This window comes from Capricornis sumatraensis, chromosome 1 (assembly GCF_032405125.1).
Source record: "Capricornis sumatraensis isolate serow.1 chromosome 1, serow.2, whole genome shotgun sequence".
Classification (NCBI taxonomy): domain Eukaryota; kingdom Metazoa; phylum Chordata; class Mammalia; order Artiodactyla; family Bovidae; genus Capricornis; species Capricornis sumatraensis.
Genome location: NC_091069.1, coordinates 4033272 through 4058816, shown reverse-complemented (window position 1 = coordinate 4058816; position 25545 = coordinate 4033272). Strand labels below are relative to the sequence as shown.

Below are 25545 nucleotides of genomic sequence, written 5' to 3'. Positions count from 1 at the left end.
AATTAAAATACATCTTCAATAAGTTTTTTAAAATGATATATGTCAGTAAAAGACTATGAAAGCCATGTGTATGGTACGGTCAACTATGTAGATATATACATTCTGAAAACACGCCAATATCCAGTGATGATCTCAGGTGGTGGTACTGAGAAAGTCGATTCCTAGGCAGATTAGTAAGAAGTCCGGGGTCCCTGAGGAGAAGAAAGCGGTCTAGAATTCTCAAGGAGGAGGAAAGGACAAACTTCTTTTCCTCTACATTCCTTAGTCTTAGTCACATAAATCGTTTTTCTTTAGGCCTCAAACTGATGATTTCACAACAAACAACTCAGTTTAAACTCTGTACTAGGCATTAAATAACACTGTATGCTGCTGAGATAGTTTCTCCTTCCTGAAAACCTTCTGACTCATCCTGGTATTTTAGAATGTCCATTATGGGAGTGGGTCTGGTAGGATCTCTCTGTTAAGCTCTAATCCTGTTATTCTAAAATGTAAATTGTGGGAGTGGGTCTGGCAAGACGTTTATAACCTTGAGGCATTCTTTTGATTAACCGTAATAACTGATTTAAAATGTATAAAACTCGCTTGTCAACACTAGCAAGAAGGGCACACTCTGTCCCCCTTCTGATGTCTATGTCAGAGGCTTTCTCTGGCCCTTTTCTTACTTTAATAAAACTCTGCCACACGAAAGCTCTTGAGTGATCAAGCCTGGTCCCTGGTCCCGAAGCTAAATCTTCTCCAGAGATCACGAATCCGACACTGTTCACCATAAACTATCAGTATGCTGTGGGTTGTTTCATCCTGCTCACTGCTCTCTTCTAACACCGGCTGAGATCAAGCCAGCTACGCAAGGTGACCGAGCAGATTTGCTCGGGCAAGGCAGCATCTGCAGACCAGACACACACGTGAGGCCTGTCAATCATGCCAGGAAGACAGCCTGCCTGCTGGCTGACGGCAACAGCAAGTGTACACGGGCACTCGGAAAAAGAGGCGGAAAGGACACTTTTCTAACAAGCATGTGCTGCATTTGTGTGGTGTGTGTTTTTTTTAAATTGTGGTAAGATAAGCTTAACATGAAATTTACATTTTTTTTTTAAAGAAGATAGTAAACCACAAGGAGCAAGGAGATGAGTAGCCCTGAAGGCACTTTTTCCATGAAGATGACCAGCAAGCTTAATGCCTCCTCGCCCAGAAGAGGATGGAGTTAAGCTCAGGACTGGGACTGGATAATGTGGTCATTCCAGTTATGGTAGATGGCTCCAGACTTCAGCACAGGGTAGTGAACAAACTAGCTCAGCAGTAAAGAACCAGCTTGCCAACGCAGGAGACGGAGGTTTGATCCCTCAGTGGGTGGGGAAGATTCCCCTGGAGAAGGAAATGGCAACCCATTCCAGTATTCTTGCCTGGGAAATCTCATGGACAGAGAAGCCTGACAGGCTACAGTCCATGGGGTTGCTCAGTCATCTCTGACTCTTCGTGACCCTGTGGACTGCACCACGCCAGGCCTCCCTATCCATCACCAACTTCCAGAGTTTACCCAAACTCATGTCCATCGAGTCGGTGATGCCATCCAACCACCTCATCTTCTGTCATCCCCTTCTCCTCCTGCCTCAATCTTTCCCAACGTCAAGGTCTTTTCCAATGAGTCAGTTCTTCGCATCAGGTGACCGAAGTATTGGAACTTCAGCATCAGCATCAGTCCTCCCAATGAATATTCAGGACTGATTTCCTTTAGGATGGACTGGTTGGATTGCCTTGCTGTCTGAGGGACTCTCAAGAGTCTTCTCCAACACCACAGTTCAAAAGCATCAATTCTTCATCCCTCAGCTTTATGGTCCAACTCGCACGTCCATACATAAGTACTGGAAAAACCATAGCTTTGACTAGACATACCTTTGTCAGCAAAGTAATGTCTCTGCTTTTTAATGTGCTGTCTATGTTTGTCACAGCTTTTCTTTCAGGGAGCAAGTGTCTTTTAATTTCATGGCTGCAGTCACCATCTGCACTGATTTGGAGCACAAGAAATAAACTCTGTCACTGTTTTCCCATCTATTTGCCATGAAATGACGGGATGGGATGCGATGATCTTGTTTTTTGAATGTAAGTTTTAAGCCAGCTTTTTCATTCTCCTCTTTCACTTTCATCAAGAGGCTCTTTAGTTCCTCTTCGCCTTCTGCCATAAGGGTGGAGTCATCTGCATATCTGAGGTTATTCACATTTCTCCCTGCAGTCTTGATTCCAGCTTGTGCTCCATCCAGTCCACCATTTTGCCTGATATACTCTGCACATAAGTTAAATAAGCAGGGTGACAATATACAGCCCTGACGTACTCCTTTCTCAATTTGGAACTAGTCCGTTGTTCCATGTCTGGTTCTAATTGTTGCTTCTTGACCTGCATATAGATTTCTCAGGAGGCGGGTAAGGTAGTCTGGTATTTCCATCTCTCTAAGAATTTTTCAGTTTGTTGTGATCCACACAGTCAAAGGCTTTAGCGTAGTCAATGAAGCAGATGTCTTTTGGAATTCTCTTGCTTTTTCTATGATCCAACAGATGCTGGCAATTTCATCTCTGGTTCCTCTGCCTTCTCTAAACCCAGCTTGAACATCTAGAAGTTCTTGGTTCACATACTGTTGAAGCTGGCTTGGAGAATTTTGAGCATTACTGGACACAGAACATAATCTTGGCCAGTAAGAAGGGTGGGAGGTCTGGTGGGACAGGTTTCCTGGATGAGAGCCCTGCAGGCAGTGATGTTCTCCTCCTCCTCGGGACATCATGACATCTACCTGTGACAGTACTAACTGGGGCACACACCTTGCAACCAGGAGCACAGGCTGACAAGATAAGGTTGGGTGGTGCAAAAGAGCGGAAAGAACCGGGCTCCTTGATGCTGTCCCTCAACAACTGACCCTACCAACCTGGAACTCACCTGCTTCGGGACTGCTTGTCAAGCTAAATAATGACACTTTTTACAGTTAAGCCAGGGAAGTCTTTTTTTGTTACAAGTCAGTGTCACCATGCCCCTTTTATGAACTGAGGTCAGGGGACCTGCTCGAGGTCCCGAGAGTTTAAGTGTTGCAATCGGAAGACAGCACTGCAGAGGCCAGCCCAGCCACACTTCCCTCGGGAGATGCTAAGTGTACTGGAGCGGCTTTATCAGATGTCCTCTAGTCCCTCAGGCCTGTTTCCCTGCTTTCTTCTTCCAAGGCCATTATACTTTCAAAATAGGTGAGACCTGGTTTCCAGAGACATTTCCACATTTAACATCCTTCTAAAGGGAATCTGAATCGGAGTTGAGAGAAGCTGAGAAGTAAGGAGTAACTCTTACGGAAATTACATCTCTCTGGTTCTAAGACTACTCCCTTTATTTGACCAAAAAAAAAAAGTTGATAAAGCACAAGCCCAAGAAACCTCAGTAATGCCTATGTGTGATGGAGAAATTACTGACAGAAAGCATCTAAGCATTCACTCTTAAAATTCCATCCCAACTCACTCATTGATGTTACCCTAGGCTATCTATCAAGCGACGTAAAACCTGCCTCGACACCACTGGTGAGGCACTAATCAATGGGAGATCATCCTGATGCTGGCCTGGTTGCCAGCACTGAACCACCATCTGCTGAAATTAAATTCAGCATCACGAAGGAGAAAAAAATATGTATAGCAATATAAACCCACATCCCTGAGAGCTCTAAACAGAATTGGCTTCCCCAAGCTATTTCATTGTCTGTCTCTGTTTCAAGGGAGCGCGGCTAAGAGAAAGAACACAGTTTCATCACCTACTCTGTCCCAAGTACCATCAGGTGCTTTTACCTGTGCCTGACTTAATTTTGAAGTGGCCCACTAGGGGAAACAAGCTCATGTGACAGCTGAAAGGAGCCTGTGTTGCCAGGCCAAGGAGAGGTGGAAATAGCCCTAGGGCTGCCAAGACACTTTTTAGGAAACAGTTCATAAGCCATTCTCTAGCCTGTGCCACAGACACACTGCCTGGGTTGTAAGAGCATCCCAGGCAAGGTCTGGCTCCCAAACCCACATACCTTGGTAGTGTCTGAATGCTTGTTCTGCAGCTGTTCCAAATATAGCTCGTTGACTTCCCCAAGAACCAACAGTTGCCTGTTCAAGAACTCCATCTGCTGTTGGACCGACTCACTATTTGAGAGCTAACCGAAACACAGAAACAAGCAAAGTGAGAGCTGATGACACAAAGCCTGCAAAGGGGCAGGAAGCAGGGAAGCAGCTGGGAGCAGACTATTCAGGGCTGGGGCACTGTACACAGCACAGTGGCCAGTGGGGATGGAGGCGTCCAAGGGCAACACAAATGGACAGAAATGCACTTCAAAACTGTCCGTCTGCAAAGGGGAAGAAGTGCAAATGCTCCATGTCAAAACTGGCCACCTACAGGACACCTGGAGGAGATGGATCCGGGGAGCAGGGATGTTAGGCCCAGAGGAATAAAGTCTCAGGGGAAACCCACCAGTTCTCTTTCTTTTTTAACTTTTTTTATTTTTTGGCCACAATGCCCAGCATTCAGGATCTTAGTTCCCTGACCAGGGGTCGAACCTCTGCCCCCTGCAGTGGAAGCGCAGAGTCTTAACCATTGGACCCCTACTGCTTCTTGAGTAAGCGATTTATAGAGAGTGCAATGACTCCCAGAGAGGAAAAGATCATGGATCAAAAAGCTGAACGAACTCTTCATGTTTATGTGAACAAATATTGAGGAGGAGTTCCTGGGGCTCAGGCTGGGCAGCTCCCTGCTGCAGGGCTGTCCGCACACCGCCTGATATTTAGGGGTACCATACCTGCCTGCCCACTCCATGTCAGCAGCATCAAAGACATCAACCAAAAATGTCTCCAGACATTGCCCCACGTCCTCTGGGGGAGGGGACGTTGGGCACCCGTGACACAGACACACAGGTACTGCACATGTCCTGCCTGGAAGAGGAAGTGGCTCTTACCTTCTGGGACACCTGGCTGAGCAGCAGCTCGGTGTGGCACACCTTGCTGTTGGCCTTCTTCAGTTCCACGCGCAGTTCTGAAATCATGTTCCTGCAGTCCTCCAGCTTCGTCTGCAGAGACACGTGCCAGGAAGTTGCAACCAGAGCAGTGGCAGCTCGGGCCCCGGGGCACCCGGCCCTCAGCCCACAATCCACAGAGAGCTGGGAAAGCCTCAGGCCTTGGCTGCTCTACTATTCCTGGGCCATCACACTTAAAGCTAACTTCTTAGTTTTAAAAAAAGGCAGTTACCGCTAATTTCTGAGTTTCTGACTAATTAACAAAAGGGAAAAAAACAAAAACAAACCACCTTAAGTCTGCAGTTCCCAAACTGTGCTCCAAAGAGCCCCAGGGCTAAACAGCAGGCTCACAGGGGCGCTGCTGGGCCAGTGGTAAATTCTGAGGGAAACACAGCGACATCTGTTGGCCATGATGTGAATTGCGAGCTGGAGGCAGCTCAGGGCTTGAGCGTCAGCAGCTGTGTGTGCTTTCAGGTGGCTGCTGTGATACACACCACCATGAGGAAAGCAATGTGAAACAGGAATGGAGGGTGTCAGTGTCTCATGATTCCAAGGTCTGAGACTCTCTGCAGCGCCCATAGATACACTCAGCATTCGGAAATAGCTGTGGTTATTCAAAAATAAAATTGAAAACTGAAAAAAATGCATGTGTACTATTTCAATTTTTTTTCTCTCAAATTGCTAGAACCCAAACCCCAAATTATTTGGATCTACTTAATAAGCAGAACTGGCAGGTGTTTCTTTCAGCTGTGGAGTACCAGCACAAAGTTACTGAAATGCTAAAAGAACTGTGAACTCGGAAAGCCAGGGACCCTCTGCCCTTAGAGAGCACCAGACACGAAATCCAGTCCCCATGACTTCAGAGATGAGCCAGGACTTTCACACCCTCTCTGGCCTCCTCTGCAGTCCGTACCTGTAGCTCCTGGCTCTGGTTGTAGAACTCCTCCCGGTCGTGCTGAAGCTGTCTGATTTGGCTATGGAGCTGGGTGACCACCGTGTCTCGCTGCTCTTGAAGCTGATTGTACCTGGCTTGTTCTTTCTGCAGACTAATCTTCCATATCTGGATGTCTTTCTCTTGCAACTTCAACTGGTCTTTCTAGAAGATACCAAAGATGCCATCATTTTAGCTGCCTTCCAGCCTGGGCAGTGATGCTCAAGTTCAACACACACTGCAGACGTTTCACCTGAACAGTCACGAGCTACCCTGAGGCTGTAACCACAGACCCGGAACCTGCCAGCTCACTGCTGTCTAACTTGGCTTTTGGTAAAGGGTTTCCAAACTGCACGTTAGCAAGTGGATCAGAAGTGGCTGAAAGAACTTTTCCCAGCCATCAGCCTGCTCCCAATACTTTCAGAAGTCCTAACCATCAGCACTGGACTTCTCAGGTGGCAGCAGTAGTGAAGAACCCACCTGCCAATGCAGGAGATGTGAGAGATGCAGGTTCGATCCCTGGGTTGGGAAGATCCCCTGGAGGAGGGCACAGCAACCCACTCCAGTATTCTAGCCTGGAGAATCCCATGGACAGAGGAGCCTGCTGGGCTACAGTCCCTGGGGTTGCAAGGAGTCGGACACGACTGAAGCGACTCAGCACACAACCACCAGTGCTGACGCGAGCACTGGTACAGGCCAAGGTCACTCAGACACTGGATTCCCACCCTGCCCTGCACTGGGCAGGTGCTCTCTGCATCCCCAGTTGAGGAGGAGATGCTGCTATCACTACTCTCATTTTACGTAACGGGTAACAGGGGCCTCCAGAGGCTCCATTACTTTCCTAAGGTAACAGGGCCGCGGAGCCAAGATCATGTCCAGTTCTGACTGGCTTCACCACCCCCCCACGAGTTTTTGTCACGAGAGTTGTGTCCCGAGAGCTTGTTTTACATCTGGAGAAACAAAATCACCTTTCTTCTCTGCTATCATCACCGCCGATGACAAACCAACAAACACCAAAAATCACTTGTCCCCACAGGTGCCAAGAGCTGCAAGGGAATGCGGGGATGCGGCCCTTCACAGGCTGACCCACCCAGAAGCTGGTGGGCGGGGCCAGACGGAGAGCCCGCCTCCCGCCCCGCCCCGCGAGACTCACCATGGCAGCGTTGTGCTCCTCCAGAGCCGCGGCCCGGATCACCTTGCGCAGGAGCCGCCTGTTGCGCAGCGCGTGCTGCTGCCGCTTGAAACGCTCGTAGAGTAACTGGTTGTGCAGTAAAAGCAACTGGTTACGGAGGGTGCGGATCTCATCTGAGGGAGGAGAGCCTGATTTTAAAGCAGAGGGAGGATGGCAGAGATGCCTTTTACATGTTGTTCAACCGAGGCCCCGCCCAGAGCTTAACGCAATTCTTGAAGGAAGAAGTCATTCGCTTTGCCAATGACCACTTGGCTCCCAGTCAGTCACTGGGGGCTGGGGGGCACTGCTTGCTACCTATCTCCCTTTTAAAGGAACACAGAGGGAGGGGCATGAGGCAGGATGGCTGAGAGCCCTGTGTATCTCCCCACCTATAGAGTATGATTATGTGTGTGTCTACTCAAGACTCCTTTCCATGCTTCACGGGTACCTTCCTACTACCCCTCACTTTACCTGGATCTTTTCTAGGGAGAAGCCTGGCGGGAGGGCTGCCTTCCTGCACTTCTGCTCTCAAGCACTCAGCTCCTTGCCACTTTTCAAAAATAGGAAATGCTGACTTTGCAACATGTGAGCTACCATGTAGCCAAGCAGATAACCCAGCTGGAGCGGACAGGAAGGGGCACCCTCCTTCAAGGACAGAAAGGGCCACCAGCAGGCAGGATCCCTGCCGGCTGGATTTGGAGCTGAAGTAACAACTTTACCTCCGAAGTGGGTCCAGTCCACAGACTTGCTGGGTAAAGACAACCTAGGAAGAAAGTTGTCGAGTAACAAAGTTACCGATCTCAGCTGGAAAAACTAGGCAGATCACGTCTCTGTGATCACAAGCCAGAGGCGTGAGACAGTTTCAAACTTGAAGTCCCCCGGGGACAGAGGGGGTCAGAGCCCCCAGTAAGCATGGCTGCGTCTCCAGAATGGAGAGGCCCCTAACTCACAGTTCACACCGCAGCCTGGGCATGCTGGGCGGCTCCTCACGGCAGGGAGAGATCAAACACCCTGGGTGCTGCTTTCAGCCCTCCCTGCCACCATACACAGGGTGCGGCTCCCTGCTGAGACGCTACTGTTGTCCAGGTTAAGGACACAGCAGCTGATTCACCTGAGTCTACTACACTAAACTTCACTCAAGACAGACCTTAAACAGGACAGTTATCTGTCAAATTCCACTTGGGTTATTCTCCAGAGGAAAAATGAAAGCCCTCACCCACTAAGAGCCTGTTTAGGAACAGCATTACTATGGATAGTGACTCTCTTATCCTTTCCTAGGTCACCTTTGAAAACCATAGTAAAAGAAGGGCTGAAAACAGCTGTTCAGGGGGGTTCTTAACCTGTGTGTGCGAGCTGGAAGTGGGGACAGGCCACCTGGACCTTGCAGTGAAATGTTGATTTTATTCTCCATCTAATGGGCTATGCCACCAAAACAGAACAACAAATAATCTGTAGCTGGAGAAGGCGACTTCGTGACCAGTATTTCTGTATTATTTGAATACAATAAGCTCGTCCTCAAGTGTCAGAGAGCAGAGTGAAAGCATTTACGCTTGCTCACAGCACAAGAAGGTCTATGCAGAGAAGACTCATTTCTCACTGGCCCATTACCTAAGGAATGGCCTGAGGGTAACATGCACAGAGGACAAGTACATTCGTAGGTTTGAAAAGGCATCAGGCTAGGAGGATACCCGACAAAATGCAGAACCAGCTGCTTCTGGTGAGCGCGCGAACTCCTGCCTCCAGCCACCCGCTTCCCGTAGTTGCGAACCAGGTGGGAAGTGCAGACCGCAGCCCCATGCCGAGCCTCACCTGTTGAGCTCCTTGCTGTGCACATCTGCTCCCTGCTGAATCAGCCTGTCCAGCACTTCCATGGGGGAGGCGGAGGGCGTGAAGTCCTCCTCTGCACTTCCCTTTGCCTTCTTGAGCAGTTCCTCCGTCTTCTTGCTGACAAAATGATGGGCAGTCTTTGGCAATGCCACCTCAAAAAGATGATCGTATGGGGGAGGCTGCCCACTGCCAAACCCCACTCCCCTCTGAGGTGGAATTTTACAGGGGCTGGGGGTGAGGATGCTGGCCTCCAGGGAGGCCTGGCGCTCCCTGTTCCCGGCAGGGCTCTCCCCGGTGCCTCCGCAGGGCAGGTCTATGGGCGTGAAGGCTTGCTTTGGTGTGTCAGGCCCCGACTTGTCCAGGGAGGAGTTTAAAGGCTCAGGGTTCGCACTGGGGCCCTGAGTGCTGGAGGAAGCTGAGAGGGTCTTCCGCGGGCAGCCCGGCAGACTGTCCCGGTAGAAGGGCGAGTCGAAGCCTCCTCGAGGAACCAGGGGCTCGGCATCGGCCGTCGTGATCTCAGACAGCTCTTTAGATATGGCCGCTGCAAGGAGGGAGGAGGGAAGAGACGGTGCATCCAGGTCAGGCCGGGCAGTGTGGGGCTGTGTGCTGCCCTGTGCCACCCAGAGGGACCAGGCACAGGGCTCAGAACAAAACTCCCATCTCCCTCCCCCAAAGGAAGAAAAAGCAGGCAATCCTGGGCATGTTGATACTGAGTCCCGGTTTTTGGGCAGAATAAGGGCTTTATCAATGTGCAGCATCTCCACAAGCCCAGAACCCTGCACACATTACCTTCTTCTTTATCCTTCTCAATACTGTCTTCTTCAGAAGCCAGGTCGCCTAAAAACCCTGGAAGATCACTGAGAGTGACAGATTCCTTGCCTCCGTGCAGCTCTTCTAAAGAGAAAACAAGACAGTCAAACATGCTGGAGACCCCCATCCCCATGAGAACTGCTCACACTGTGACAGAACAGTCCCACCCTGGCTCTCCTGCTGAAGAAGACATGGGGAGACAGCTCTCTTCTGGAACTCCCAGAGCCAAACAGCTACAATGATCCAATGCAAGATACCACAGAAGACAAAACTCTTCATTCTTTCTTAACATTGCAGAGAACAGATAAAGCCATGGTTTGATCAGCTCAAGACACAAGTACTCAGCAGCTTTTACAGGATGCTATTATGAGGTTGGCTTTTAGAATTAATTACATGTTTCATTATCTCTGGGCTTCAGTGTTTCATGGTGCTCTGGACTTTCCCTGTTTCCACACTATGACCCAACCCATCAAGGGTCAAGCAAGGTCCACGGTTACCCAGAGGCCTTACCTAATCCTCTGTCATTCGGAACATGGGGTTGTCTGTGTAGACAGGGCCTTGCAGAGTCTGTTCTCTCTTCCTGAAAAGACAGGTACCATTTATATATTACAGGGCAGAAAACTGTGTGCATGGTCTCTAATGCTAGAGAAATATCCTAAACTCCTCAAATTTTAGTATATTATAAAGGAGTTTAAAGTTTAGCCCAGTAGTTCTCAAACTGGTGTCAGGACACCTTTCTGTTCTTAACAGTGACTAAGAATCTCAAGGATTTTGTTTATATGGCTAAATCTATTGATAGTTACCACGCCAGAAACTACAACAGAATTTTAAAAATATTAATTCACTTAACAAACTCAGGAATTTCTTGGTGGTTCAAAGTTAGGACTCCATGCTTTTACTGCTGAGGAGGTGGGTTCAATCCCTGGTCGGGGAACTAAGATCCTACAAGCTGTGCAGCATGGCCAGAAAAATACCCAACCCAACAGATGTAAACATAAATGACATATTTCTATGAAACACAACTATATTTCCCAAAACAAAGGTAAGTTTAATGAGAAGGATCAAGTGGTTCCACATTTCTGCAATCTCTTTTTGGCTTAATGGAAGGAGGCTGGGTTCTTATGGCTGCCTCTGCTCTGCTGGGTTACATGTTATTCTGGCTAAAGCGTAGGAGAAAAACTCTAGGCCCCCATGGATAAGCAGTTATAAAAAGCAGAAAGATTTTTTAGATAACTGCAGAAAACCATCTTTGATGTTACTCCAAAACTCGACAAGGGTATTTTTTTTTCAAGGTTAGTTATGGAGCAGAACCTGAAACCATGGCAATTCACTCTTCACATCGTGTTAAGTAAGATCCACTGGTCTCTCTTGCCTCCCAGAGGTATTACCTACATGTGGGTCTTTAACATCACACACAAGGCGGGCAGAACACTGGCTCACCAAGCTGTGCATATCTTCTAAGTGTTAAAACATTTCACTATACGATATTGAAAACTCAAACCTATCAACCAAGCTTCCCAAGACTTTTCAGTCTTGTCATGAAAGACTCAGGGGCACTATCAAGCACTCGGTGGCAGATACCAGTTTTTTAATATTTTAATTGCACGTTTTTATCGTGGGCAACAAAGACCGTCAGTTGTTTATCTTCAAGTGACAGACCCAGTTTGTCATCTAAGAAGCTAACTGCCTGCCTAATACTCAAGTCTGAGTAACCATGGTTTGTCACCAATTATTCTTTCAAATAAGACTGCTGTTCCATAAAAGAGAGCAACTAGTTCAACTCTCAACTCAAATAATGTCACAAGCGCTTATGGAAACCACCACATGTTGATATGCATGCAAACTGCTTTATGTCTACTTCCTGTTTTATCACAAACAATATTAAACACGTGGGTTCTTTCTATAGAATACTCGAGGTTGGCACTTTTTTTTTTTTTTTGGTTGCTGCTTCTTTTCTTCTGCCAAACTGAAAGAGCACATCAAGGAAGAAGAATGCAATGCCACTAGAAGAGTTCAATTTTGTACCACAGGGCCAGCCATCTTACCCACCACTGTTTCTATGCCATGAGTATAAACACCAATGCAGAAAAAAGGGGCGAATGACCACATAAGAGTAACTATGAAAGTGGATTTGCCCTGGCAGAGTCTCTTAGAAGGTTTGGGGATCCTCAGGGTCAGCAGACCACATTCTATGAGAGCTGCTGATTGGTCTATTTTCAATCGATCTGATTCAAACCCATTACATTTTAGGTCAGACTTCTAACTGGCATAAAAGGTTTCCCAAAGTGAGGCTGGAAGCAAGTCTCTGTGCGTGGGCGAGGGGACAGCAGACGAGCCCGGCAAACCTTCTTGGGGGCAGTGGCCTGCGGGAGTGAAAGGTGCACGTAGTCGTCCGAATGGCAGGGTGGGGCTGGAGGAGGAGAGGTTGCAGGGGTTCCCAGAGGAGTTCCTTTCCCACCTGCTCCAAGACAAGAGCAGAACACACACACAAACACACTGTCAGTTTAACGATTAGGAAAACTGCCACTTCTTTTTCTTTCCCAACCTAACTAGTAGTGCAAAGAAAGCTCCTGCACTTCACTTTCTGGAGAATCTAGATCAGTCTTTTTTTTAAGGCTCACTTTAACTTCTGAAAGTTCCAGGCATTTGTATTAAGCATCAAAACTAGGTTTCCTACTGCAAGAGGCTCTCAAACTCTTAGATCTTAGAGGAGACTGTTCCTTATCATAACAGGCAGGCCCGAACCAATCAGCCAAACCTAACCTAAGCCATACATACCAGTTGTACCAAAGACTTTACTATAAGGGTGTGACAGATCAGGTGGGACATTTCCAGGAGAAGTTGGAGGAGTGGTCATCCCACAAACTGCAGACGGGCTCCAAAGAGTAGCCTAGGAAGTTAACAGGCAGGTCAGCAACGAAAAACCACCACCACCACCTCCCGAGGTACAAGCCTGTGACCAACATCATTTTAAATTTAGCCTTTCAATTGGGAAAAGGAATCTTACTAAAGCTTTATCAAGAGAGACACGTTGCATTTTCTAAGCCTAGACGCCAAGAGAAACCCAAGTGGCAACAGTTAACTTTCTCTGCAAACATGATGCATCCTCAAAACTAATTCCTGAAACAAGCAGTGAGAGATTTTCCCAACCACAGGCTAAACCCTGACCCCGAAGGCCAGCTTCACCAGCAAGTAGAGAAGAAAGCAGGCACACTAGTTGACAGCGTACTTGTGGCGGCTCAGCTAATAGCCGTGTCGACGGGGAACTCAGAGTCTGAGGTAGCTGCCCTGGCGCGTTTAACGTCAGCCGAGAAGTAGAGCAGGGGGTAGAAGTAGCATTCCCTACAAGGGAAGGGAAAGAACACACGGGGTCAGCGTGGGGCTCCAGTCATCCTGACAGAGAACTACGGTCCTCGAGACCATCTGATAGCATTCAGTTCCCTACATTTAAAAAGGCTGAGGGGACTCCTAATGTCCATGGGTATAAAGTAGCATTTAAAAGGCCCTTCATAAGACCCTTTTGGAGAAGGAAATGGCAACCCACTCCAGTATTCTTGCCTGGAAAATCCCATAGACAGAGGAGCTGGGCAGGGTATAGTCCATGGGGTCACAAAGAGCCAGATATGACTGAGTGACTAACACTTTATAATACTCTTTAGCAATAAAGTTCACTAATGTTTGATGTCTCATTAAGCTTCAGAATAGCTTGAAAAAGCACAACTTGTATGACAATTTCAGCAGGTGCTACTTGTAGATAAGCCTAGACTTTTATTTCATCCAATTGTCCAGATTCATTCAAAACTGTGTCAATGTGACGGCCCAGAAGGCCTCACTAAAGGCGTCTGAAAAAGTAGAAGCTTCCTTTATAAGCAGGAGCCTAGAAGTCATATCCTTCCATCCATTTTCTTTGTTAAATGTTGAGGACACAGCCCAACTCTGCTGACATACTATCAAGGTGGAGATTAACGTCATAAGGTTGTGAATTAAACTTAGGGGAGAAGTTAATCAGGATAAAACGGAGACAAATCCAAATTTTTAAGTATTTGGGAAACAGTTCCTAGGAGCTCAACTAAGCCTTATTGTAGGAAAAGAAACTAAAGTCAACAATAAACAATGCTTTCCAGAGACAAAGTTGTAAAGAGATAAGTACCAAAGTCACTTTTTACCATAGCTATTCTGTGTGTCAACATAAGAGCTGGCGGAGACATCGGCTGAACGATGAGGAAAACGGGCTGAGATTTGGTGAGACACAGAATAGCCATCTTCATATGAGGCTTCTGTAGGGTCCAGAGAGATTTTGGCACATTCTATGACAACATCATGTGTTTCTAATCTCTTCCACCTGTAGAAGACAATCAAAGTCAAGAAATGCAAGTTAAAATCCATTTAATCAAACCATCAAATACTTCAGAGTGCAGACTCAATGCCAGCCACTGAACTATGACCAGCAAGAATAAGGCAGAACCACCCCAGCCCAAGTACAAATTAGCACTATGATAAAGGAATTAGTCATTCATCTTACAAACCTATAGTGGAGGTGATTTAGTCGCTAAGTTATGTCCAGCTCTGTGACCCCTTGGACCATAACCCACCAGGCTCCTCTGTCCATGAGACGTCTCAGGCAAGAATACTGGAGTGGGCTGCCATTTCCTTCTCTAGAGAATCTTCCCAACCCAGAGACTGAACCCAGGTCTCCTGCATTGCAGGAGGTCTCCAGTACTGCAGGTGGAGTGAGCCACCAGGGAAGCCTTACAAACCTATACCCTATTTAAAATGGTTATATCAAGTTATCAGAAACTAATCTGAAACCAAAGTTTCAGCAACAATAGACCAGGCATAGCCTCAAAACAGAACACAGACTATGCAGAGCAGTCAGCAGGGGACTCTCCTTTGGAACAGAAGTAATCACAGAACAGGGGGGCCTGGGAACTGCCAGGTAGCTGAGGCTGACTTAAGGTCTCCCGTCAAACCCTCAGGATTCTCATCCATCCCCAGACCAGAAAGACAGCTCAGCAAGTCTCGAACCTAGAGAAATATCCATGAGGATATTTAAAGAATTGTCTCAAGAGTCCTGCTGTGTGATCCAGAGTTCCATGTCTAAGAAATCAGCCTGTGGAAACAGACACATATCAAGACGGACAACAACAGTCAGCACAGCTTGTCACAGAAGAAAAGAGACAACCCAAGGTCCAACCAGAGAGACAGGGTCTACAGAAAGGTACCCTGCGATGGAAAAGCATGGTTTTGGCAGATCATGACTGCCAGGAGTGGGAGAGGACAATGGCCCCCAAGAGCATGAAGGAACTTTCTGGGCTTCAGCTTCCAGCTAAATTGTAACCCTACCTCCAAATTTCTAGGCATCAAATTTCTGACGTCTGAATTTCTAGACATCAACTATTAACGTCCTTATGGTAGGTGAGCATTTAGGTCACTTTCACGGATCCTCCCCAGTGCTCTCAAAACAGCATATCACTGATTTGTTGTTTCTAAACTGATTTTGAACAATGCATTATAATGACTAGGTCAGTACCACTGACAGCTGAGCCAAAGAGTATTCTGTAATATTTCCCCTTCTGTCCTATTTAGTTTCTCCTGGAGTTTAAATTTTTCTGTTTCTTTGCCTCAGTCTTCCACGTATCTAATACTAATCCTTCCTAAACTTGCTCTAACAGCTGGGGGAAAATGCCTAATATAATTTTTACGTAACAAAATGCAAACCATTTACCGAGATTGTTCACCTTCTCCTGAAGAGCTGCCGGCCAGAGCCCTCCCTCTCCTACTGGTTGTTCTCAGCACTGCTATACAAGTTATACCAAGACTCCCCTTGCCGAAGACCCTAAGTCAGGTCCCCCATTTCCTGGACTCTGTCTTCCTTGATTTTATTCTCATTTTAGTGAAGAACACGCTTCAATGGTTCACTAAAGAAGGGTACATAGGAGGTAAATTTGAGTCCCTGCGTATCTAAAAATGTCTCATACTTGATAGGCAATCAGGCTAGGAATAAAATTCTAAGTTGAAAACCTTTTTCTCTCCATTTTGAAGGTGTTTCAGAAGCTAACCTCATTTTGATTTCTGATCCTGTTCTTTTTTTTTTTCTGAAATTTCACAATATTGAGCTGGTAGCATTCTTTTTCATTGACTGTGCTGGGAACTACATAAACCTCTTCAACCTGGAAACTCATGTCTTTCAATTCTATGATTGTATTTTCTTGTATCATTTGTACTTGTATTGGAAATCTTCTTCTATTATTTCTTCCACAATTTCTTCCCCTACCAAAGTTTTCTCCTCCCCTTTTTATTGGATGTTAGACTTTCTGGACTGATTATTTTAAATTTCTTTCATCTCACTCATCTCTATCCTTTGATTCTGCTAAGATACCCTCAAATATACCCTCCAATTCTTTTATCAGAATGCTTATTTTAGCTCTAGTTTTAAACTTCCAGCACTGCTATCTTTAGCCTCTTGTGTAGCGTCCCGAACTTTATATATGCACTCGTGTCTCATCTCTGCAGCTACTGTAGATGTTTCCTTTTGCTCTCTGCATTATCTTTGTTTCTTGCCAGCTCCTCTACCTACTCTTTACATTGGTCTCTTGTCTCTGGTACTAGAACCTTTCTTCAAAGGCCAGATGACCCGCCTATCCAAGGTGAGTGAGGCTCTGTAAGTTGAACCAGGAGATTTCCTAATTAACACAACAGACTGGACGTGCGCATCCAACTGCACAATACCCCCAAACCCCACCAACGTTTGTATCCTTTTAAATATAAACCTACAAGAAAGAGAAGCATGAGGAAACAGAGAACAGGACCACATGTGTTTGAAACCCAGAAAGCCAAAGGGTAAGTAGTGACTGAATCCCAGAAAGCAGAACCCTAAGTTGCCAATGTTTCAAAGCTAAAAGTCAACCTGACTTATACTGGAGAATCCTTGAAAAGCAAAAGAACTTGCATACATGAAGTATTTCTAGAACTGGAGATGAGTGACAGGTCAATCAGGGCAGCTAAAATCAGGAAGATGGGGTAAACGCTGCCTGAGCCCTGAGATCCCACTTGGCTTTCCGAAATCTGGACTCATCTCTGAAGAGGTTCAACAGAGTCAAGGGACTGAGGCACTCCAAAGAGAGGAGTTAAGTGAGCATGTACATTCTGAAGGCCAAGACTACTCATCTCTCCCACCAAGCAGTCTCTACTCTCCAGGAGTAGCCCAACTCTTATAGACTAGAGATCAGAAAGCCCTTTTCTGAAAAAGTCTGACCAACTCAAAAGGAAACCAATATTGATAGCAGCATCTCCTACAGATGCTCAGAACAACCTACAAGAAAGCACAAAGTCAACAAGCCCTATCCTTGTGAACGGAGGTTTTTAGTGTCCTCATCCAAATACAAGTAGATCACCAGATCTTTGCAAAAAGCCTCAAAATTTTAAAAAGAACAACAACAGGGCAGTTTAGAGAAAAAAGACTATGTAGGAAAAAGAAAACCTTAAAAAAAACTCCCATCAATCTTATCGAAGACTTGAGACTGCATCCATGAAACAAAAACAGGCTACAATTTTAAACAATGGGAGCATCCGGAGAACTAAAGAGTTCTTAGGTACGGAAAACGTGGCAGAAATGAATACAGAAGGATTAAGAGCTAAAGACAATGAAATCTTTAGGAAGTAGGACAAGAGAGCAGAGAGAAAAAACAGGAGAGCAAAGAAAAGCAGAGAACCACTCAAGGAATTCTCAATCAGAACATTAAGAGTTCTAGAAAGGAAGACAGAGATAGCAGAGGAAAAGAAATCAAGCACAATTTAACTGCAGAAAATTTCCTAGCATTTAAAGATAAGAGCTTCCAGACTGAAAAACGAGAACAGATTCATGTCAAGGGACATCACTAGGAAGTTTCAGAGTATTCTGAGAGCAAAGAGAAGACAATAAACAAAGATGATCAGAAATAAGAATGTCTCTGGATTTCAACAGCAGCATTGGCGGCAAAGGGGCAATGGAATAACGCCTTCAAACTGCTGAATGAGAATGACTCCCAACCCAGAAATCTATACCCACACAGAAAACAGCATCCTTTCTCTAAAATCCCATGAAAACAGGAGCGAACCCAGAAAGGCATGAGATAGAGGAAAGGGGAGAACATGCACAGGTGAGAGGCAGAGAAGCCACGAGAGTCAGACGGTGGCCATGCACGAGGCACCAAAGACGACTGCTGAGATCAGAACGCACGCTGAGACAGGCGTGCGCAGGCCCTCACTAAGGTTTCTGCTGCCACCGAACCATCCTCCCAACAGAGGGACAGAGCATCTAGGCGGCCTAGACAACTTGTTGGTACTTAGCTTGTCTTGATTAATGAATACACTAATGAAGTGCCTGCTCTCCCTGGATTAGCTAAGGACATTCATCTCTTCCCACAGGATTCTTCTCTGACCTACACTTGGAAGCTGCCACGAGTGCACACAGAGCAGTCTCCTCCCTCTGCCGTATCTCGGCAGCAGATTCAGTACCTGGCCCTCGCTATGGATCTCACCAGATGCCCTGACTAGGGTAAGCCACAAGTTCTTCCTTCTTGGTTCTTCCCCTTACCTCCTGGGAACCTTCATCTCATGGTGACAAGACTGCCTTTTCCAAGGCCAGACTTTGCTTGCTCTCAAAATGAAACAACACACGTGGTCAAACCATGAAAGAGAGGACTTCCCTGGTGGCACAGTGGTTAAGAATCCGCCTGCCAATGCAGGGGACATAGGTTCAATCCCTGACCTGGGAAGAGTCCACGTGCCATGGAGCAACTAAGCCTGCGAGCCGCAGCTACTGAGCCCTCAGGCTCTAGAGCTCGGGCTCTGCAACGAGAGGAGCCACCACCACGAGAAGCCCCTGCACTGCAACGAAGAGGAGCCCTGCCCACGGCGACTAGGGAAAGCCTGCACACAGCAACAAAGACTCACCGCAACCAAACACTAAGTGAACAAAGATAAAGACTTTTTTTTTTCACAGTAAGAGAATGATTAAAATGAAAGCAAGAACGGCAGTTGTCTCTAAGGTGAGACAGGGACCAGGGACAAAGATGATTGCAACTGGAGAGGGTACTGTCCCATTTTTTTAAAGTGGTGTCTACACAAGCATCCACACATTACTATAAACTTTTCTTACACGTTTTCTAAGCTCCTCTACATGTATCTCACAGCAAGTTGCTCAGATAAAAGGTCTGTGTAGCAGAGGGAGGGCTTGTGGAGATCTGAGATTTACTGAGGTGATCAAGCAGTGAGTCATCTTTTTCAGGGGGAGATCCTCAAACATCAATATCCAAGCATCACTTCTCCTCCAAAAGGCATCAAGTCCCTGCCTGGGGAGCAGCCAGACAGAAGCAAGGGAAGGGCTAAGCCTCACACAGCTTGGTGTGTAGGATTTCACCTCACTTCCTTCTTTCTGGTCGTGACTCAGCTCCACCTTCCACTAAGCCTGGCATTCTCAACTAAGGAGGCTGGCAGGTTCCACTTCTCCAGAGATAAAACTGGGCACTTCCACCAGGCCCCGTGGAGGACGGTAGTCACCTGGCTAAGCATGATGGAGAAAGCGACCAGGGGAATCCGACCACTCAACATCCAGACTTCCCATAGTGTGTTTGCTTCCAACCACACCCATCACTGCCCACCGAGCTCCCAGCCCTCTGGGGTTCTATGGGACAGGCACCTGCGATGCAACCTCTTCCTCTGTCAGTGAGGAGTATGTCTTAGACTCAGGCACGCAAAACGCTTCACTGTGCAAGTCCTTTAAAGTGAAATAAACAGAAAAACCTGTCTTCTCCAATAATATCTCAAAAGAGACATCTCTGAGATCACGTGTTCAATTTCTCAAGTGAGTCTATGAAATTCTGTCACTAGTTCAGGTTCTCTACCTTCGAGGGTCCAGTTCATGGTCCTTGGATCCAGTCACTAATTCCGGGTGAATTCGCACATGCTCCATCATTGGCTAAAAGAGTTTGGGTTGACAAGTTATAAAAGGCTTAATTTCTGTTGTATTTCTACACAATAAAACGTTATTTGACAATACAAAGGAATGAAGTACTGACATAGGCCACAGCATGGATGAATCTTAAAACATTACATTAAGTGAAAGAAGCCATTAACAAAAAACCATATTATATCATTCCATAAGCATGAAATATTCAGGACAGGCAAGGCCTATAAAGGCAAAAAATAGATTCATAGTTACCAGGGCTGAGGGCAGTGAGCAAGATGGGGAGAAGGCTGAATTTCTTTTCAAAATTTCCCAACATTTAATACGAAACTTACAAATGCAGCCCATCTCCGTAGTACACTAAATGGCAAACAAATGGGTGTTCATTTACCTTGACCACTTCTTCAAAAGTCTCCAGGTTTTCCTTCATACTGTAGTGAGAACGCAGAAAGGAGACAAAGTTGCAAGGGTACATCCCATACAGGCGATGGAAGAGAGCGTAAACGCTGGCATGGAGGTGGACGAGATAGACTTCTGTCACGTGGCCTAAAACAGAAATCCATTGAGGGGGCTCCTAGTTGGACACGGGACACGTGTGTGCCAGACAGACACACACAGGCTGCCAATAGGACTTTCTGCGTATGTGTGCTCCCGCCTCACTCCAAAGACAGTAAGTAAAGAACAGTTTTCTAAAACTCAAATCTGAACACACCAGACACCACTGTCTGAAATCCGTGGGTGGCTCCCATGGCCTCTGGATGAACTCCCATCTACTTGGAGTAACCCACAGAGGCTTGCACTGATCTAATCCCTGCCCTCCTCTCTAGGCACCCCTTAACAAGGACCCTAGAACTGTAATACTTAAGCACCTTTACAAGAACACCCCCTGCAAGCTGTCATCATACGTCTCCACAGCCCGATTCAGTACACACCTCAAGAAGAGCACCAACTCACTCACCTTGTGCCCTGAGAGCTCTCACTGAGCTTGCTGCATAACAGGCATTCATGTATTTGTGGAATGAATGTGTGAGAACCTTTTAAAATCAGTTCGTAGTCTTAGCTATGCAGATTCGTAACTACAGAGTGAAAAGCTACTATCTGAAATTAGCTTAAAGAGCTAAGAGTGGGAGAAATAGAAAATTTAATTCATCTAGCCTTATCCAGACCCTATGGAAAATCCCAATGGTATACATAAAGCTGCTCTAAAACAAAGAGCAGGCCACTCCTTTCTCCTCAAGCAAGAAGAGCCTACTAGACAAGCTGGCATCATACAGGCCTCGGGCTTGTTACTTAATCCAGTACAAGAAGCCACAGTGTTCCATTTCCCAGGGCTTACACATTTCATTCTTTTGATGTGAACATTTCATGCTGGGAGGACCAAAAGATCCCAAAGTTCACATGTTTACAGCTTCTGAGTCATTCTGATAGAGCTGTGCTACCTGTTGATGTAGAAACTAAATCCCCCTGTACTGAAACCTGGAACACTAATCAGGGCCAGCCAGGTTCTCTCTCCTCCTTCCACATGTGCAACGGACGAGTTCTCTGAACCAGAAGCTTGTGCTCTGTCACTACAGACCAAGAGGAGGACAGACGTGCCCCACAAGCGTAGTCCCATATGCTGCAACACAGATTCAAGCTGTTTTTCAGTTTATTGAAGATCAGGAAGCTGTACCCACCACTCAGTTTCTCTGACAACTAATCCTCTTAAGCTAACAAAATAAGGACAGTATCTCCACAGTCATGCTTTTTTTTTTTTTTTTTAAATTTCTTGGCATATGAGATCTAAGTTTCATGACCAGGGATTGAACCCACACCCCTGACATTGGAAGCTTGGAGTCTTAGCCATTGGACCACCAGGGAAGTCCCTGTCTTGCTTCTTATTTGTGCCCCTGGTGGAAAATAGCTGAGGTATTCCCTCACCTGGCTGGTGACAACCATTTCAGCGACAGGATTCTACATGTCCTTCTCTTCCAGCACATGACCTGTTCATCATTCACAAAAGCACTCACCTGGTGCGGCATGACGGGTGTAGGAGGAGATCTTTACCTGGTTTCTTCAGGCACCATGACGAAAGACGGCCAAAAATATCAAAGAAATCGTGAAGGTGCTGTTTCCCCGACTGTGGAATCATTGGGAGCATGGTTATCAACACTAAGACTCCTGTTGTGAGGACAATGACGTCGGTGTCCATCTGGAGGAGGGAAGGTCAAGCGAGAAGAGACACCTCTCAGGTGTGCAGCATTAGATCAGCACACTTAGAGGTTCTCAAGTTAGAACACAGGCATAGACTCATCCTACCCCTTAGGATGCTGGGGGCACAACACTGAAACGGACTCAACCACAAGCCACTGACGACCAGCTCAACCAAGCTGAGTCTGTGGGGACCATATTTAGGCACCAAACTCTTCCAGGACAGGGCTTAAACGTGGCTTAGAAAATCCTAAACCCAGATACTTCGAATGCACTGTAAATAGCCCTTGGCGGGACGCACTAGTTGCTTTTGAACAGAACAAAGAAATGTTGCTATTCTTGTTCATTCAGCCAAATTATGCAGTACTTACTCTTAAAAGTCAGGTAAAAAGACCCATATATAGGAACAAGTCATTCTCTATTTCTAAAGGATCGTAACAGAAGTATAACTTAATAAGAAATTAGTATGGCACTAACAAATCTTCTTAATGGCTCACCTCACAGCAGTATTTAGAGACCAGCAAATAAAAAAGATACAGAGACCTCTGACCACGTCTAAAAAGTCATATAAATTTAGACTAACTGAACTTAATAACCGATGAATAATAAATCAACTTAGACTAGCTATAGCGGCTCACGTGACCCATAATTAAATTATGAATGTCTGCCAAGTAACTGGAATTCAGACTGAAGAAACAAGACATTAAACAAAAGACTACCATGCAGGTTAGAACATTCATTATTCCTCATAAAAAAGGAACCTATGAGTCTGGAAATAAAGTTGTTTTTTTTTTTAATAAATATGAATTTATTTATTTGGTAGTGCCCGGTCTCAATTGCAGCATATGAGGTCTTGAGCTGCGGCATGCAGGGTTTTCAGCTGTGGCATGAGAACTCTTAGTGTGGCATGTGGGATCTAGTCCCCCAATCAGGGTCTGGACCTGGGACCCCCACACTGGGAGCATGGAGTCCCAGCCACTGGACCACCAGGGAAAGTACCTGGAAATAAAGTTTTAAATAGATTTAGTTTTTATGTCAAGCACCAAGCCATCTGTTATGGCAGATATCTAATAGGAAAAACATAAAATACTGACAGGAGAATCAAGAATCTGTAATGAATTCTGACTAAAAAAAAAACCAAAAACACTAACAAAACATCCTAACTGAAAGTTTGGGTTAACAGTTTGTAAGTAATTTTCAAGGCTTATTCTTTTGGAAAAGGTTAAGTATTCTTCAATCTGAACTAAACAGTGTGCCTCAAAATCAGATTATATTCTCATCAATCCATTCATTTAAAAAAAATTAAGCTGTTGAAGTGGCTCCTGCTTTTCCTTAACATTAAATGCACATCTTTATGACGCCCTACCACCATGACTCCCTGAGACCCACCTCTAGGGAGGATAAACAGCTGCCCTTCGCTGGCACAGACAGAAATCAACTCGCACGGTGCTGTGTCAGATGCCTTCAAAGGCTGGCCATCCTGGAACAAATGCTACTGGGCACCCTCATGTCTGGGAGGTGCAGGCAGCTCACATCACCCACATTTCCCTAGTTTACAGGTAGGAAACAAGCCCAGGAACTAAAACAGGTTAAACAAACGCCCTAAGTATTTCAGTAAGCCATGGTCAAAACTGAAACCATAAGGTCCCACTTAGGTTTTGACTCTGTAGAAAAGTGCACTAAGCTGAGTGCAAAAAAAGCAGAACACAGTCTGGTAAGGGCTTCTACCAAACAAACCTCATTACAGCTGCAACCAGAACCTGCTCCTAAATAATTAAAAGTCTTAGCCATTTTGCTATTAGCCAAAAGAGAATGCAGAAATAGGGATTCCCCCAAGACAAACCAGTACATTTCTAACTGACAAAAGACTAGACAATGATGAAATCAAAGAGGGCTGGGATAGCATATGTTGAACCAATCTGATCGAAAAGTGCCCATATTTGCTTGGACCACACATAACTGCACTAGACATAGTGATGCACTGAGAGTTTCCTAAGCATCAAGTTTGAACCATGTTACAAGAAGAACCAAATGCCTAGAAGTCTTTAAACTCTCAAAGTTAAAATCTAGCTGGCTTGTTTTAAGGTCCTCAGAATTTCAGAAATTATATGATGAAGCTATTTCGTGCAAATCCTTACAAACATCGTACCTTGAGACATTTTAGTAGAGAAGGCAAAAGAGGTGCTTGAGAGAGCTTATGTTTCCATGACGGCTGCAGCCTCACGACGTGGCCCAGTAGCAAGAGGGTGGATAACCGAGAGGCGGCCTTGCCCACATATTCATTCATTTTGTCCAAGAGGTGCTGAACATGCACAAGAACAAGAGAAACGATCTCAATAAAGCTGAGGAAAGTCAAGGGACCCCAGGGAAACACTCATGTGAATGCATGAAGTGCACACGAGGCGAGGCAGCAGTGACCAACTCCAGTCTCTCGAGTCGTCACTTGGATGTAAAAAAGGGTCATGCAGGTAAAGAGATCAAACTCAAGGTTTTTTAAGGCCATGCAAACAAACACACTGTTGTGTTGCATGAGTCCTGAGAGAGGGCAGCCAGTCTGCAACTCCTGAAAAAGAGTCCCCACAATACAGGTCTGTAAGCAGGAAGGAGACTCCTCTGTATCTTTCTGAAATACAAATAGGCCACTTCTTAGAATAACCTCTGTTCTAATAAGCCTCGAATAAGTGGAAGCTGCTGAAACTTCAGGGGATCCTACTGGAAGCAGCTACTTATTGCTACCAGGGCCTTGCTTCCATGGTTTGGCCCCAGATATAACTCAGGTAGCAGTAGAAGTTAAAATTCAGCCCAGAGTGGGGAAAAAACACAAACAAAAAAACCACCCAAGATGTACTGTAAAAGGCAGACAATGGCAAGGCCTTCAAATCCCAGTTAAGTAAATCACCAGTACACATAAACTCAAGACAAATCAAAATGTGCAATTGCAAGGCTTTGTTACCTATTTACCATCAACAAAAATAAAAGCAGAAACAAAACATAAAGGAGCCTTCCAAGTGCCTGGTGCTTGGAAAGAGCACTAGGCAATTAGCCCCATGAGGTACTCACATTTACAGCATTTGCCATATGGATTAAAAGTCTAAAACTAGGATTAAAACCCTTCTCAGAGCACGTGTTTAAAGATGGGTACCTTATGGATCATTGTCACTATACAATTATAGCTTAGGATGACAGGATTTCTTCTGAGAGCAAGATCTTTGAAGGCCTCTGAAATATGTTGTATTTCGAAACCTTTTCAGGAAACAAAAGTCCTGACGACTATTTGTATGTATAGTTACAATCTGGGAGCAGCGTCATCAGTGGCACACGGAAGTGGAAGCAGTAAGCTATAAACACACCAGGTATTGGGGCTACATAGACGCAGTCACGGCCCTCAGAAAAAGTGAATCAGATCTCTACTATTCAGCAGGTACCTTATCATGGGGCTCTTGCAAGGTAGTCAGGATGTGCAATACAGGCTGAGAGTTGGTTTCCAGGTAATAATCCACCAAGGTGTTCACAAGCATCGGACCACGGTCTAAAGAAAGAAAAGGACTATTTATAATAGTTATTTCCTCTAACATTCTAAACCTACCTCAAATATTAATAGTTGCCAGTAACAAAATTCAGAGAATAGTTCTTTGTACACAACCTGAAGTTACATGAAGTGTTG

At 45.8% G+C, this 25545-nt stretch overlaps 1 protein-coding gene across 1 annotated transcript in view; it reads right to left on the bottom strand.

The window, feature by feature from the left end:
• The window catches only part of TSC1 (TSC complex subunit 1), a 48119-nt gene that overhangs the window by 2697 nt on the left and 19877 nt on the right, over positions 1–25545 (bottom strand). The window contains exons 4-20 of the mRNA XM_068965764.1: positions 25307–25410; positions 24031–24183; positions 21738–21882; positions 20083–20237; positions 19630–19703; positions 13912–14087; positions 12975–13087; positions 12524–12635; positions 12091–12203; positions 10256–10325; positions 9725–9829; positions 8918–9476; positions 7828–7871; positions 7091–7242; positions 5920–6102; positions 4950–5060; positions 4032–4154 (exon numbers count right to left, since the gene is read on the bottom strand). Coding sequence (XP_068821865.1) covers positions 4032–4154; positions 4950–5060; positions 5920–6102; positions 7091–7242; positions 7828–7871; positions 8918–9476; positions 9725–9829; positions 10256–10325; positions 12091–12203; positions 12524–12635; positions 12975–13087; positions 13912–14087; positions 19630–19703; positions 20083–20237; positions 21738–21882; positions 24031–24183; positions 25307–25410 — 2492 coding nt within the window. The remainder of the gene's footprint in view (positions 1–4031; positions 4155–4949; positions 5061–5919; positions 6103–7090; positions 7243–7827; positions 7872–8917; positions 9477–9724; positions 9830–10255; positions 10326–12090; positions 12204–12523; positions 12636–12974; positions 13088–13911; positions 14088–19629; positions 19704–20082; positions 20238–21737; positions 21883–24030; positions 24184–25306; positions 25411–25545) is intronic.